General features: G+C 38.9%; 1 protein-coding gene across 5 annotated transcripts in view; it reads left to right on the top strand.

Moving 5' to 3' along the window:
- DAAM2 (dishevelled associated activator of morphogenesis 2) overlaps positions 1-13,892 on the top strand; it is a 246,966-nt gene that overhangs the window by 221,060 nt on the left and 12,014 nt on the right. For all 5 annotated transcript variants that reach the window (XM_060754094.2, XM_067464194.1, XM_060754095.2 and 2 more), the window contains 6 exons: positions 567-673; positions 1,268-1,356; positions 1,940-2,108; positions 2,832-2,939; positions 5,421-5,481; positions 10,966-11,097. In XM_060754094.2, coding sequence (XP_060610077.2) covers positions 567-673; positions 1,268-1,356; positions 1,940-2,108; positions 2,832-2,939; positions 5,421-5,481; positions 10,966-11,097 — 666 coding nt within the window. The remainder of the gene's footprint in view (positions 1-566; positions 674-1,267; positions 1,357-1,939; positions 2,109-2,831; positions 2,940-5,420; positions 5,482-10,965; positions 11,098-13,892) is intronic.

The following is a 13,892-nucleotide window of genomic DNA, read 5'->3' as shown; positions in this document are numbered from 1 at the left end:
GCATTTGTATGCTCACTTGGCCATGAGAAAGCATTCCTCCCACTAGATATGAAAAAATCATTTTGTGTTTTAAGTTCATCACATGAATAGAAGCCTTTACTGAGAAATCTTTTCAGTTGTTCATTGTCTCTCTGAAGCGAAACCTTTTTATAAGAGGGGGATATGATAGGTTTTTGTATGTTAGAGAGTGAGGGGGACCAACACAACTTGTATTTCATTTGCATCACAATGCCCTCTGCAATACTTCTGGCTATTAAGGAAGTTCTTTATTGAATGTCAACAATGTACCTTGCCAATAGTTGTTGGAAGTGGAAAATCCTATATGGACTGTAGAAGTATGTACTGGGGTCATGGAGGGAGGATAAAACCAGAGAAGCAACCAGATGTTTCAGAGAGGTCACTTCTATAACTGCAGCTGTGGTTCTTTGAATGGATGTTCACAGAGGGAATTCAGGGTAGCACTTTCATACAGTAGCAACTCTATTAGGCCATCTGCTTCCTTGCCTTTTTTTGGTTTTGTCATGCTGTGTGTGCTAATTTGCTTCTTTGCACCTGTTTGCTTGCAGCTATTGAAGTTTGTTCCAGAAAAAAGCGATATTGACCTGCTAGAGGAACATAAACATGAAATTGACCGAATGGCTCGGGCAGACCGTTTTCTATATGAAATGAGCAGGTATATATATATATATATCTGTATCTGTGACTTTATGTACATGAGAAAAAAAAGGAAGAGAGAACCTTCAATGTCTCATTTTTAAGTTGTTGCATGTTAGAGTCATATTTTATTTAATGGAAATTATAGTACTTTTCAGGATAAGGACAATTACTGATGGTCCATTTCTGCAGTAACTTTTGTTCTGCAAAGTTGGGTACCACCTAGCTATTTCTAGCCATCTAAAAGCATCTTCACCTCTATATAGTTTGACTCCTCTTGCTTTTTTGTTCTTTCTTCCTAATCTGGAGTCTCACTGGTTCCTAGAGTAAAATGATAATTACTGACAGTGATTCCTTGACATTTTACTATGTGCACATTATAATAATCTGTTAAGGATCTTTATAGGGTCCATTCATAGTGATGTTAAAGCATCCTCCAGCTATATCGTGCTCTGCCAAAGCCTAGAAAGTTATAATTCTATGCTGAGACTATCCATAACTGAGCAGTATTAGTTGATGCTCTGGGATTAGGCTTTACATAAAAATGAGTTTGGTTGCTCTCTTTTTTCATGAGATTCTCAATGAAATGTAATCCAAGCTCACTCTCCTTCAGGATTGATCACTATCAACAGCGACTTCAAGCATTATTCTTTAAGAAGAAATTTCCAGAGAGGCTCGCAGAAGCCAAGCCAAAAGTGGAAGGTAAGCTGAAGCCTCCACAAAAAAAGATCATAGTACAATTGTAGAACCTTAAGAAAGACTGTGTGGAGTGAGGTGCTCATTTGAAGGTAACCATCAGTTGTTAGGCAGGAAAGTAGCTGTATATTCCTAATCATTCAGCCTAAATCTTTTCTCTTTCATTACCCACACAAACATCTTATGTCCTGTTGCATCTTTCTGGAAAGTAAGTACCAGAATCCTTTTACACCCCACAAATTAAGATCAAACACATGCTGTTTTCTTAAATACTAGGCCAGTGCTGAGAATAAGAATCACAAACGTCCCACATACTTCACTCTAAACTTCTGCATTTTTCACCAAAACTTATTTAGTAATAGTCCTAAATCTTGGAAGAATATATCCACTAAATTTTAAGTGAACAAATAACCATAATCATGTTTCTTGCATGTTTTGATCCCCCCCCCCCCCCCCAGGACAGAGGAATTTGCTGTGAGAGCTAGAACTGGGGCAAGGATGCTGCATGCTTTAAGACCTGTCTGCACAATTGTTTGATGTTCAGATACCACAGCTATGCTATTTTAAGAGTGTTCTCTGTTTCTTTCAGCCATTCTTCTCGCATCCAAAGAGCTCATCCGTAGTAAGCACCTCAAGCAGCTCTTGGAGGTTGTCCTAGCCTTCGGCAACTACATGAACAAAGGCCAAAGAGGAAATGCATATGGCTTTAAAGTGTCAAGCCTGAACAAAATAGCAGACACCAAATCCAGCATAGACAAGTAGGTTTATTTATTTATAACATTTATTATACCATTCTTTGTTGTTGTTGTTTAAAAAATAACTGCACAGCAATTTACATAAAAGAAAATAAAAATGCAATTGAAATGCATTTTGTTTCATATACATATTTTTATGTATAAGCATAATTAGGCAACTTCTTATAGAGCAGTGTGTATCGTAGAGGTACATTTACTCCTTCCAGGGTGTTTTTCAACTTCAGAAAACTCCATAATCCATTTGTTGTTGTCTACCTTCAACTAACAGCGATCTTAAGGCAAATTTATAACAGAGTTTTATTGACAAGATTTGTCCAGATGAGTTGGTCCTTGCCTATTGTCACCCAGTAGGTTTCCATGGTTAAGCAGGGATTCTCCGGGACAGTGTCTCTTTTCTCTCGAACTAGTTCAAGTGAACTTGAACTTAACAAGGGAAGAATTCTTGTATTCGTTGCAATAGTGGGTTGTCTGTTGTATCAGTTGGAGATAATTAATAGGTTTTTGAGATTTAGAGGAAAGCTGTGTGAAATATTATGGTTCTTTTTTTTCCTTTGGTACTTTTAGTTTGAAAATATAATTCCTGACATTTCTCTAAATCTTAGCTCGTTGGCTATGTTGTGATGTGCATGTCGGGGTTGGACTAGATGGCCCAAGTGGTCTCTTCCAACTCTATGATTCTATGACATGGCACCTAAACTGACATCAATTCATATCTCCTTCTTTTAGGAACATTACATTATTACATTACTTGATTATGATCTTTGAAAAGAACTACGTAGATATCCTAGACATACAGTCTGAATTACAGTATCTTCCAGAAGCAGCAAAAGTCAAGTAAGTGGAAGAGGAGCAATGAAAACTTCAATATTAGTATGTTGCCATATAACTGTGTTGATGTTTCTTTATATGGTCTTGATTGTCATCTTCAACAAAGTTGTATTGAACATGGTGTGCATATCTTTTACTATACCATAAGTAATTAAATATACTCTGTTATTAAATCTACCAAATGTTACAGAGTCCTGTGATGTTACCTTACTTTGAGTTAGAGAGCTAACCCATTTTAAGAGAGTATTATATAACTCAGAGCAGGTTTATCACATGTAAATTCAGGCCCCTTCTACACTGCCATATAAAATCCAGATAATCTGCTTATAACTGGATTATATGGCTGTGCAGACTCATGCGTCACTTTATTCTAAACATCTACTGGACCATATTATCACCTTACAGTTCATATAGACAGAAATATGAAAATATTCAACTAAACTAGGAATGACCAATAATTAGTAATAAAAATGAAATTTAGAAGTTTTAATTGTATGTTCAAGTGTCCGATCATAACATTTAGGATTCTTTGCATTACTGTATTCTAATCTCCCTGCATGATATGGAGGGACTTCACATCAACTAGTGGACATAAGCAAACTAATACAGTTCTGAGAGCTAGCTACCTCAGTAGATAGCACTAGATCACCATAGACTAATGACACTATGTAACAAAATTTGAAAAAAAATCTGTTCCTGGTTTAAAGGTGTTGATATACTTTGCAAGTACTGTAGTTGATGTACTCCAGAAACTCTTTTTTTTGTGGCTGCCACAAACTATATTAAATTGATTGAGACTCAATGAGATATCCATTGAAAAACTATAGAAAAATGTGCTGCAGGATGTCTTGCAGAAATGACGTTTTTGTAGTTTAATAAACTCGTATTTTTATGATAGATTAGGAAATGACATTTATAACTTAGGAAAAGAGGAGCCCCCAGTGGCGCAATGGGTTAAACCCTTGTGCTGGCAGGACTGCTGACCAAAAGGTCAACAGATCGAATCTGGGGAGTGGGGTGAGCTCCTGTCTGTCAGCTCCAGCATTTCATGAGGGGACATGAGAGAGACCTCCCCCAGGATAGTAAAACACCTGGACGTCCCTTGGGCCATGTACTTGCAGACGGCCAATTTTCTCACACCAGAAGTAACTCGCAGTTTCTCATGTTGCTCCTGACATAAAAAAACCCCAGGAATAAAATCGTGTTATGTAGTGATGGTCTCGCTTTTTGAATCCACAAAAGTTAAACTTGCAAGTGAGAAGGGCTCTCTGTGTGTGTACATGAATAGACATGGACATTTACATCCATGTACAGTACATGCATGAACAGCTATAGAATCATGTTCAAAGATAGAAAGAATCTTAAGGACACATTAAATAAATTATTTAAAATGTTTGGAAAAAACATATGAAAGATAAAATTGACTTACAGTGAAATTATAGAAGGGTAGTCATACTGGAGATCAGAAAAGGCTTTTTGTCCCAAGTTAGAATGGATGGAGGCACTTTAGTTATATGGAGTAATTATGGAGTAATTATCTAATATGGAGTAATTACCTATAATTACCTATAATGTAATTGTTACCTATAATGCTATAAAGCTATCGCTGTTAAATTCTAGCCTGTGGGTTAAGCAGTTATTCATTTATCAATGAATTAAATTTCTATCTTACATTTCTATTCTAGGTGCCCACAGCAGCTAATAATAACATAATAACACAGTAGAGTCTCACTTATCCAACATAAATGGGCTGGCAGAACATTGCATAAGTGAAAATATTGGATAATAAGGAGGGATTAAGGAAAAGTCTATTAAATGTCAAATTACATTATGATTTTGCAAAACATATTTTACAACAATTTGACAGAAAAAGCAGTTCACTACACAGTAATGGTATGTAGTACTTACTGTATTTACGCATTTAGCACCAAAACATCACATTGTATTGAAACAGCTGTGGAGGCAGACTGCATTAGATAATACAGAGCGCTGGATGAGTGACGGCTGGATAAGCGAGAGACTACTGTAGTAGCATTTTCTCAATATGTAAGCACAAACACATGAGAAAAAGCAAGAACACCAGCTGTATAAAATTTTTAAAAGTAGCAATTAGTAGGAAAATGGCACTTAGATGCTTTATCTAAACTTGATCATGTAGCAAACATTTCATGCTAAAAATCTGGATGGTTTTCACAGCCTGCTTCCATTTTGCGTCTCTCATGCCCAGACTAAAAGGCTGGCTTTGTCCTGAAGAGCATGGCATCCTTTATGGGACTACAAGCTGTCTAGGGTCTGAAACTTCCCATTAGAAGTCAATCGAAATCAGAATGGACCCTCATCCTCCCTTCAGAGCATCTGGTGTGGGCCCATTGCCGGAGGCAGGATGCTAGATTTGATGGACCAGTGATCTTTTCTGCTTCAGCAATTCTTGTATTCCTATGCAACACTGCCCTTTTTGTCTTTAAACTGCCCTGTGTCTCCTTGCAGCCTGATGGAGCTGGAGAAGGAAGTTAACAACATAAAGGCTGGATTGAAAGCTGTTGAAGCTGTAAGTATGTCACAGTCTCCAAATTTCCACTTTAAAATGTCCCACTTGGGATCTGGGGGCCTGTGTTTTTGAGCAGAGAAGAGTGGGCTTTTCTTCCTTTTGTCAGGCAGACTCTTGTTTCCTTAAGACTAGTTTTTCTTTTTAAATGTTTCCCGTGAAGGCTGAACTTGACGATATTAACAGATGTACCCCTTAACAACAACCTTGTTTGATCAGCTACTGTGGAGGAGGGGATTGGGACTTTGACAAATGACATTTATAAAACACTGAATGATTTTGTTGCTCCTTTTCCAAAAAATGTGGTCTCCAAGCAGGTGTTTGATGTGACCCTGTGGACAGGTTGATACAGGTGGGGTTTGGCTTCTACATTAAGGCATTTATTACTGCCAAGAGAGCAGGCAGAGCAGAGAAAGAGATGGTCACAATGCTAAATCAAACAAAACAGGCTGTGCTACACTAGGCAATCACATCACTGAGTTTTGTGTAATTACTTCTAGAAAGAGTTTCTTGTTATGTTATGTTATGTTGTGTTGTGTTGTGTTGTGTTGTGTTGTGTTGTGTTGTTATGTCATGTCATGTCATGTCATGTCATGTCATGTGTGACAAAGAAGCCATTCCCAAGACTAAACTAAATTAACACTTCCAAATAAAGTGGTATTCAGAGACATAACTGTTCTAGTCTGCTTCAGCATAAAAATTAATAAATGAAGGAATCCTATGCTTGCTTTGAGGTGGAGGGGAAAGAAAATCGCATTGGATGGAGCACATCAGCTCTAGTTTCATAGATTTGGTTATCATGATTTTCTTTGGGCGAGCAACTGGTATTTATTTATTTATCGTGACAGTATCAACCAGACAATTGTATTACATTTTAAACAATTTTTAACAAACAGACAAAACAGAGTTTGCAAGCTTGGTAGTTGATTAAATGTCCTTTGACCAGTATCTGGCCACTTGGAGTGCCTCTGGTGTTGCTGCAAGGAGATCCTCCATTGTGCATGTGGTGGGGCTCAGATTGCATTGTAGCAGGTGGTCTGTGGTTTGCTCTTCTCCTCACTCGCATGTTGTGGATTCCACTTTGTAGCCCCATTTCTTGAGGTTGGCTCTACATCTGCAACTGGTATGCATATGTTCTTTATCTGGGTGAGCAACCATATGCATATGTTCTGTGTTTCAAAAACTAGAGCCTAAATTGTCTCTTTTAAGGATCAAGTTAAAATATGGCTTTTTATTCATTCTTAGTGGACATCTACTTACATACTTGAGTATCAGCCTAGTTTTTCAGCCCTTTTTTAAGAATGAAAAAGCCTCCCTCGGCTTATACTCGGGTGGGGGTCCTGGCAGGAAGGCATGGGTCTGAAAGAAGGGCTTCTTTCAGCCCCACACCTTCCTGCCAGGACCCTCACCTCTCCATACAACAACCCAGCTCTCCTTCCTCTCCTCCTCTCTTGGTGTAGCACACACCTTCCTCTCCTTTCTCAGTACAGTGTGCACCTTCCTTTCCTTTTCTCTTGGCATTAGTTTTTCCCTCTTTTCCTTATTCACATAAACACAGCATTTTCCCCAAAATGTATAGTTACTATAAACTATAAACTATGGTGATTATTGGAAGGATACGTAATCACATTTACAACGAAGGTTAGAATAATGATTTAATCAGAGTTGGACAGTCTTATTTTAATTACAGTTTTATGTAAATATTCAAAAACATTTAACCTACTAATGCCTCAATTAATGTAACCTTATTGGTATCTATTTTTATTTTGAAATTTACCAGTAGTTGCTACATTTCACAGCCTCAGCTTATACTGGAGTCAATAAGTTTTGTGGTAAAATTAGGTGCCTTGGCTTATATTCGAGTCAGCTTGTGCTCGAGTATATACGGTACATTGTTGTAACTGTTTTTGTCTTTTCTGCTCTTTTAACAGGATGATTTATTTAAGATTATTAAATTAACCAAGTTTAAATTACTTGGTTGTTTTTAATTTGAAACTTTTTCTAAATGTTTATGTTGTTTTCATTATATGGTGCCCTGAGAGCAGAGTAAAAATAGTTTAATAAAAATAAATAAAGTAAAGATAATTTGCCAAGATGTTTAAAAGATTCAAAATGGCATTTCTTTTCTGCTAAATGCTGATCCCTGTGCATTTTGAAATCTGAATTCCATATCGAGTTGAGCACTGGCTGATGCAGGGCCAATTTTACATGATAATGTTGAGAACTTCTCAAGATCTGGCTTTAGTCCTTGACAAGTTCAGCCCGCCTCCAGTGGTAAACACAGTTTTTCACATGATTAGAAAGGCTTTGTGTGCCCCAGCCTCTCTGTGTTGGCTGTTTCACCCAACCAAGAAATTATCCCAATGCTTGCAGCTGTCAGATGATAAACCATGGATTTGCTTTGCTTTCAGCTTTCATGTTATTTGCCCAGTGTCCTTGTAGCACCTCTGCTTTCCTCCTCTTGAGTATCATGACTTTCTCATTCATAGAGCAGCTCTCCCACCTTACTTTATTACGATTATGAGTATTATGCTTTTTTTCCTCCCAGCCTTGGCAACCTCCCCTCCTGGTTTTGCTCATTCAGTTCACTTTTTTGGCAACTCTGTAGCTACACTGGAAGACCATTTTAAGGAGGGGACTAAAAGGAGAGGGAAAGAAAAAAAAAAAGGTGCAACCCTTGACTCTGTGCCAGCCTGTTCTCGCCACAGCTCTGGGTCTGACAGTTGAGAGGGTTTGTCAAGGCCCCTTATTACAAACACAAGACTAAAAATAGGTTCACAGTCAGCTGCTCACACAGGCACTTTGTAATCCTTCACTTCCCAGGGTTGGCAGCACCGTTTAGAAAGGAGACGTGAGGCCAAGTTTTGAGAAACTTCACAGAGCAAAGCTGTCAGTGCAAAATATATTAAAAATGGCAAAGCTATAAACGTTTGTGCTTCTTTATGAGCCCTACTGCCAAGGCAGAGTTTGGAAACTTTTCTGTTTGGGGAGGATAACTCCAAGAATTCCCCATTTTCGGTGGGGGATTTTGAGCACTGTTTTCTGAAAATGTAACTTTTGCAAACTCAGCAGCAGGGTGCTTGCCTTGCTGCCAAGAACCTTGTTAGCAGAATTTTAAAGAACTTTCACTTCAGCTCTGGAATAGAAAACTTTTGAATGATCTCCTGTATTTGGCTCAGACCATTGCAATAAAAAGTTGATGTCTGATATTTTTCCTCTGCTGAAGAGTGAATAGGCAGCATCCCAGAAAATCCCAGTGTAAGATGTTGTTTTGTTTGAAAGAGGAAGGGGAAATCAGTGCACCAGTATTGTAAATAATTTATCAATGTAGCTGAATTGTCACAGTTGAAAAGAAAGATGGATTTCTACTTTAAAGAGTTTGCAGGTTAAATATAGACAGGATGGAGAAGAGAATGGAAGAGAGGAGGGAGAAACAAGGACGATTACAGCACATTGACAAAACACAGTTATGCAACTGAAGGAAGGAACATAGTTTAGTAACTAAAGATACTCAAGTCCAATGTGTGGGATCTCCAGATATGACTTAGAAAAGAGTCTCATCTGAAATCTCAGAAAGCTGCTGCCTATCCATAAGCAGTGCTGAAAAAGAGTGACTAATACCTGAACTGAAGCTTGGAAAGGTTTATGTTGTGGGACTCCAATTCTGGAAACTGTAATAAAAAAGTGATAGACTATCAGTGGCTCCTCAGGGTAGTTGTAGTCTCAACCCACACCACCGCCGCCCCAATTAATATTTTCAAGCCTTTGGCCTGACTTGGTATTCCCCCCCCCCAAAAAAAAAATATACCCCCCCCCCCAAATACCAATTATCCCCTCCTGTATTGGACTCTTTGTTATTTCTTGTATATCCTATTTTTATTTGAAGGAACTCAGGGTGGTGTTTGTGCCTCCTTATACTCTCAATAGTCTTTGGAGATAGATTAGATTTGAGAGGTTTTGATGGGTCCAAGACCAACCAGAAAGAATGAACTGAAATGTAGGACTCCTTTGTCTACAACATTAAGTTGCTTTGGGTTCAAAATTCAGAGAGGGTTCAATACCCTCTCTGAGTTGGGAATACAATTACTCAGGCTCACAATATTGTTTTAGGCAAATAGGTCATTTTATTAGTCACTTACCCTGTTAGGGATGTCATTTCACTCAGAAAATAGATAACAAGACTTGTAATTGCAATCCCCAGATCAAGTGAAGTCTAAGCAAAATCCTACAAAATCGGGGTAGTGTACTCCTTGCATGAAGAGAGCAAAACATCTGGAGGATAAAGCAAATATCAAGCATATACAGTTTTCAGATTGGGATAGCAAGAGTTTCAAAGTGAGGTGGCTATAAAAGTGCTTGAGGTTGTCCTTGACTGACCTCCTGAGGTCAGTCAAAGCACCGACAAGTTTCTTAGGAAAAGAACTTCATGCCCCTTCTGATCATACTGCCAGGGGATCTTTCACTTTCGCTGAACTCCCTAACAAAAGTGAAGGAGGCTTGAGGCTGAACACTACTGTCTTTCTAGTTCTGATATGCTGGGAATGATCCTCTTTGTGGCACTATTAGCCCCTGCCAAAAAGAAACAGGAATCCCTAATTTTGTGAGGAACACATATAGTGTAACAGAATGGAGGGATTATTCTTTAATAATGACTAAGTCATTTTATCATTTGTCATTTGTTAAGAGCTGGCATTGTGAGCATCCCTACTATTTGTCATGTGCCCCTTTGCTTCCTTCTCTCTCCCAGGCCTCCCTTAACTCTCTCCATCACCAGCACTTTGCTTTTCACATAGAGAACAGCAGCCATTCAGATATTGGGTGACTCTTAACACCCATCAGCCATACACAGAATGGCATGTCAATAGGAAAGATGTAAAAATGGAGTTCAACAACCTTTGGTGGGGACTAGGTCCCCTGACTTTTATGCATATAATATGTATATAACCATGTAGAAACCGAAGGAGAAACTTGATCTTGGGGATGTAGTAAAGGTGGACTTTAAATGCAGAGGCATGAGCCTGAACATGTCGATCTTCTTTATAGAACTGTTTTGGCCAGTCTGATTGGCCTCCACACATAATAGCTTACCCTTGTCTATTGTCCCGGGAATTTAGAAATTAACATTAAAAAACAATTTCATCATCATGTATAATTTTGTGTTTCATAATGGTATAAGAAGTACCACTATTACTTCTGCCTTGTCCTCCTTTTAGTTCTTCTTGTTTTGAAACTTTTCATCTTACAAAGAGTTGATTGAGCTTAGCAATGAGGCTACACCAACTGTAATCATCTCACCAGAACTTCTGCTGCTGTGGTGGAGGCACCTTCTTTGGAGGCTTTTAAGCAGAAGCTGCATGGCCATCTGTCAGGGGTACTTTGAAGGCAATTTTCCTGCTTCTTGGCAGGGAATTGGACTGGATGGGCCACAAAATCTTGTCCGACTCTATGATTCTATGATTGATCTTTTCTGATTTCCCTCCTTTTTAGGAGCTAGAGTACCAGAAGAGACGTATGCGAGAACCAGGTGACAGGTTTGTCCCTGTCATGAGCGACTTTATTACTGTAGCCAGTTTCAGCTTTTCCGAGCTCGAGGACCTTCTGAATGATGCAAGGGATAAGGTAAGCAGAAACATTTTAGTAGACGTTTTCCAGTGTTGCTATCTCATAATTGTAATTTATTACACAAAGTAAGTCATAAGTACACAGGGTAATGGGCCACGTATTTGGAGGATGGGAAGATATAAATGAATGAAACAAAATAGTATCATTGTTTTCTTTTTGAACAGGTATATATGTACTAGCCGTCCCCTGCCACGCGTTGCTGTGGCCCACATGGGGGTTCTGTGTGGGAGGTTTGGCCCAGTTCTATCGTTGGTGGGGTTCAGAATGTTCTTTGACTGTAGGTGAACTAGAAATCCCAGCAACTATAACTCCCAAATGTCAAGATTCTCTTTTCCCCAAACTCCACCAGTGTTCACATTTGGACATATTGAGTATTCGTGTAGAGTTTGGTCCAGATCCATCATTGTTTGACTCCACAGTGATCTCTGGATGTAGGTGAACTACAACTCCAAAACCAAAGGACACTGCCCACCAAACCCTTCCAGTATTTTTTGTTGGTCATGGAAGAACTGTGCGCCAAGTTTGGTTCAATTCCATCGTTGGTGGGGTTCAGAATGCTCTTTGATTGTAGGTGAACTATAAATCCCAGCAACTACAACTTCTAAATGACAAAATCAATGTTTTTGAGTGAAGGACATACATTGGGTTGTTAGGTGTCTTGTGTCCAAATTTGGTGACAATTCGTCCAGTGGCTTTTGAGTTCTGTTAATCCCACAAACGAACATTACATTTTTATTTATAAAGATGTTTTGCATTGGAAAATGAATGTAATCAGCAGAAATGAATGCCATTTCTCTTTTTTGGGGGTAATAATGTTTAAGTCCCCTTCTTAATATAGAGAGGGGTCTTGCTAAAAACTGGATGACCTGTCTGTATAGAAGAGAAAAACCTTGTGAGAAAAAGTAAATTGAAATCTTATACAGAACTAACATTTTTCTGTTTGGGATATGCTCCACCATTTTGACTCCAAACCAGACACTGAGAAGCAGAATGGACAGTATGATGGAATTATAGTGCAGATAGTGAAATGCAGGTTGGGACATTCATATGCTTAGTTGTCCATTCTGGGTCCAAATGTACTTTTTTGGATGCTGTGGAGGTCAGTATGTCTGTCCTTTCCACACAGCACCCAAATACCCATCCCAACCTGAGGCTCTGAAACCACTTCTTATGGGGCATTCGGTGCCTAAATGTGAACAAGAAGGGTTGGAGAAGATTCCAGCAACCCATCCCCCCAAGCCAGTTGCACAGTGATCACAAAACCACTGAAACCCCTGGCAGATCCACAGATCTCAGTGCTGATGGGGTGTGGCTATCTGCACATGCCTGTCCCTGCTGCAGCATTGAATGTCTGTATGAGGGAGCTTTGGTGCTTTAAAGTAAGTTGCAAGGATGGCATATGTGTCAGCATAGTGTAAAGTCTATATCAAATCCTGAGGGGATGTTGACTTGCGGCTTCTGTGTGTACATTCATATAGCTACCAAAGTATAAGAGTAATACAATTGTTCTTTCTGAAGATTCAGATAAAAATGCTCTAAATAATTAACAGAAAGTGCAGCAATAGGAGCCCTCAGTGGCACAGTGGATTAAACTGCTGAACTGCTGAACTTCCTGACCGAAAGATCGGCGGGTCAAATCCAGGGAGCAGGATGAGCTCCCATTGTTAGCCCCAGCTTCTGCCAACCTAGCAGTTTGAAAACATGCAAATGTGAGTAGATAACTAGATACCGCTTCTGTGGGAAGCTAATGGTACTCCATGCAGTCATGCCAGCCACATGACCTTGGAGGTGCCTATGCCAGCTCTTTGGCTTAGAAATGGAGATGAGCACCACCCTCAGTGTCGGACATGACTAGACTTAATGTCAAGGGGAAACCTTTACCTACCTTAGTGCTGCAATACAAATGTTTCAGCCTTTTCTGTTTCAGGATTCATGTGTTGTAAGCTGGGCTAGATATTGACCTCACAATGTATTCCACGAAGCAAAAGAGGCACATCTTTGTTACATATGACTAATGTTTGTATTTATAAAAAGTCTATAAGCCATGTCCCCAAAGGTAGCACGTAAAGAAACGTGCAAAGTTTAACGTTCAACTTATTTGTTCTTGACTGTTAGTTGGCACTGAACCGTCGTTTTCTTGGGTGGGGAATAAAAAATGTTATTAAGGCATGGGAAGGTTTAAAGGAGAATAAATCACAATGTAAACAGGGTGTAACAATAGCAAACCTGTCCTCTGATAAAAGAAGGTAGTAGCACCACATGTATGCTGTACCTAAACCAAGGTCTTCCTTCATGTCAATAACTTGAAAAGAAATGAGGCCTTTCTGGTGTTATACTTGAGCACTGCCTGATTTACTAGATTTCCAAGGGACATCACATGGACCTTACATATAAATAAATAAATAATAAATAAACTTTATTTATACCCTACCACCATCTCCCTAAGGGGGGACTCGGGGCGCCTTACATGAGACCAAGCCCAACAATTACAATACAGCAAAATAAAATACATACAACAGGTATTAACTAAATATATATATATATAAACAATAAAAGTAACATGGTAGGGTAAACACAGGATATGAAATAAAATAAAGGAGTTAAAAACAAAGAGTTGAACATAGTATGCTGGGTCAAATGTAGGGATAAAATAATGTAACCCTGGGTGAGATAGGTAAATGGTATAGTATGTCTGGTGGGAGACCTTGATTTTCTTCTCCAGAATGTTCTAATTAGGTATCTTATCTATAACATAGGAAGTGTTTCTCTATCACTTGTGAAATTCAGTTTCA

The sequence above is a fragment of the Anolis sagrei genome, chromosome 1, assembly GCF_037176765.1.
Source record: "Anolis sagrei isolate rAnoSag1 chromosome 1, rAnoSag1.mat, whole genome shotgun sequence".
In the NCBI taxonomy this organism is placed as follows: Eukaryota; Metazoa; Chordata; class Lepidosauria; order Squamata; family Dactyloidae; genus Anolis; species Anolis sagrei.
This window is presented reverse-complemented; position numbering and strand designations above follow the sequence as displayed.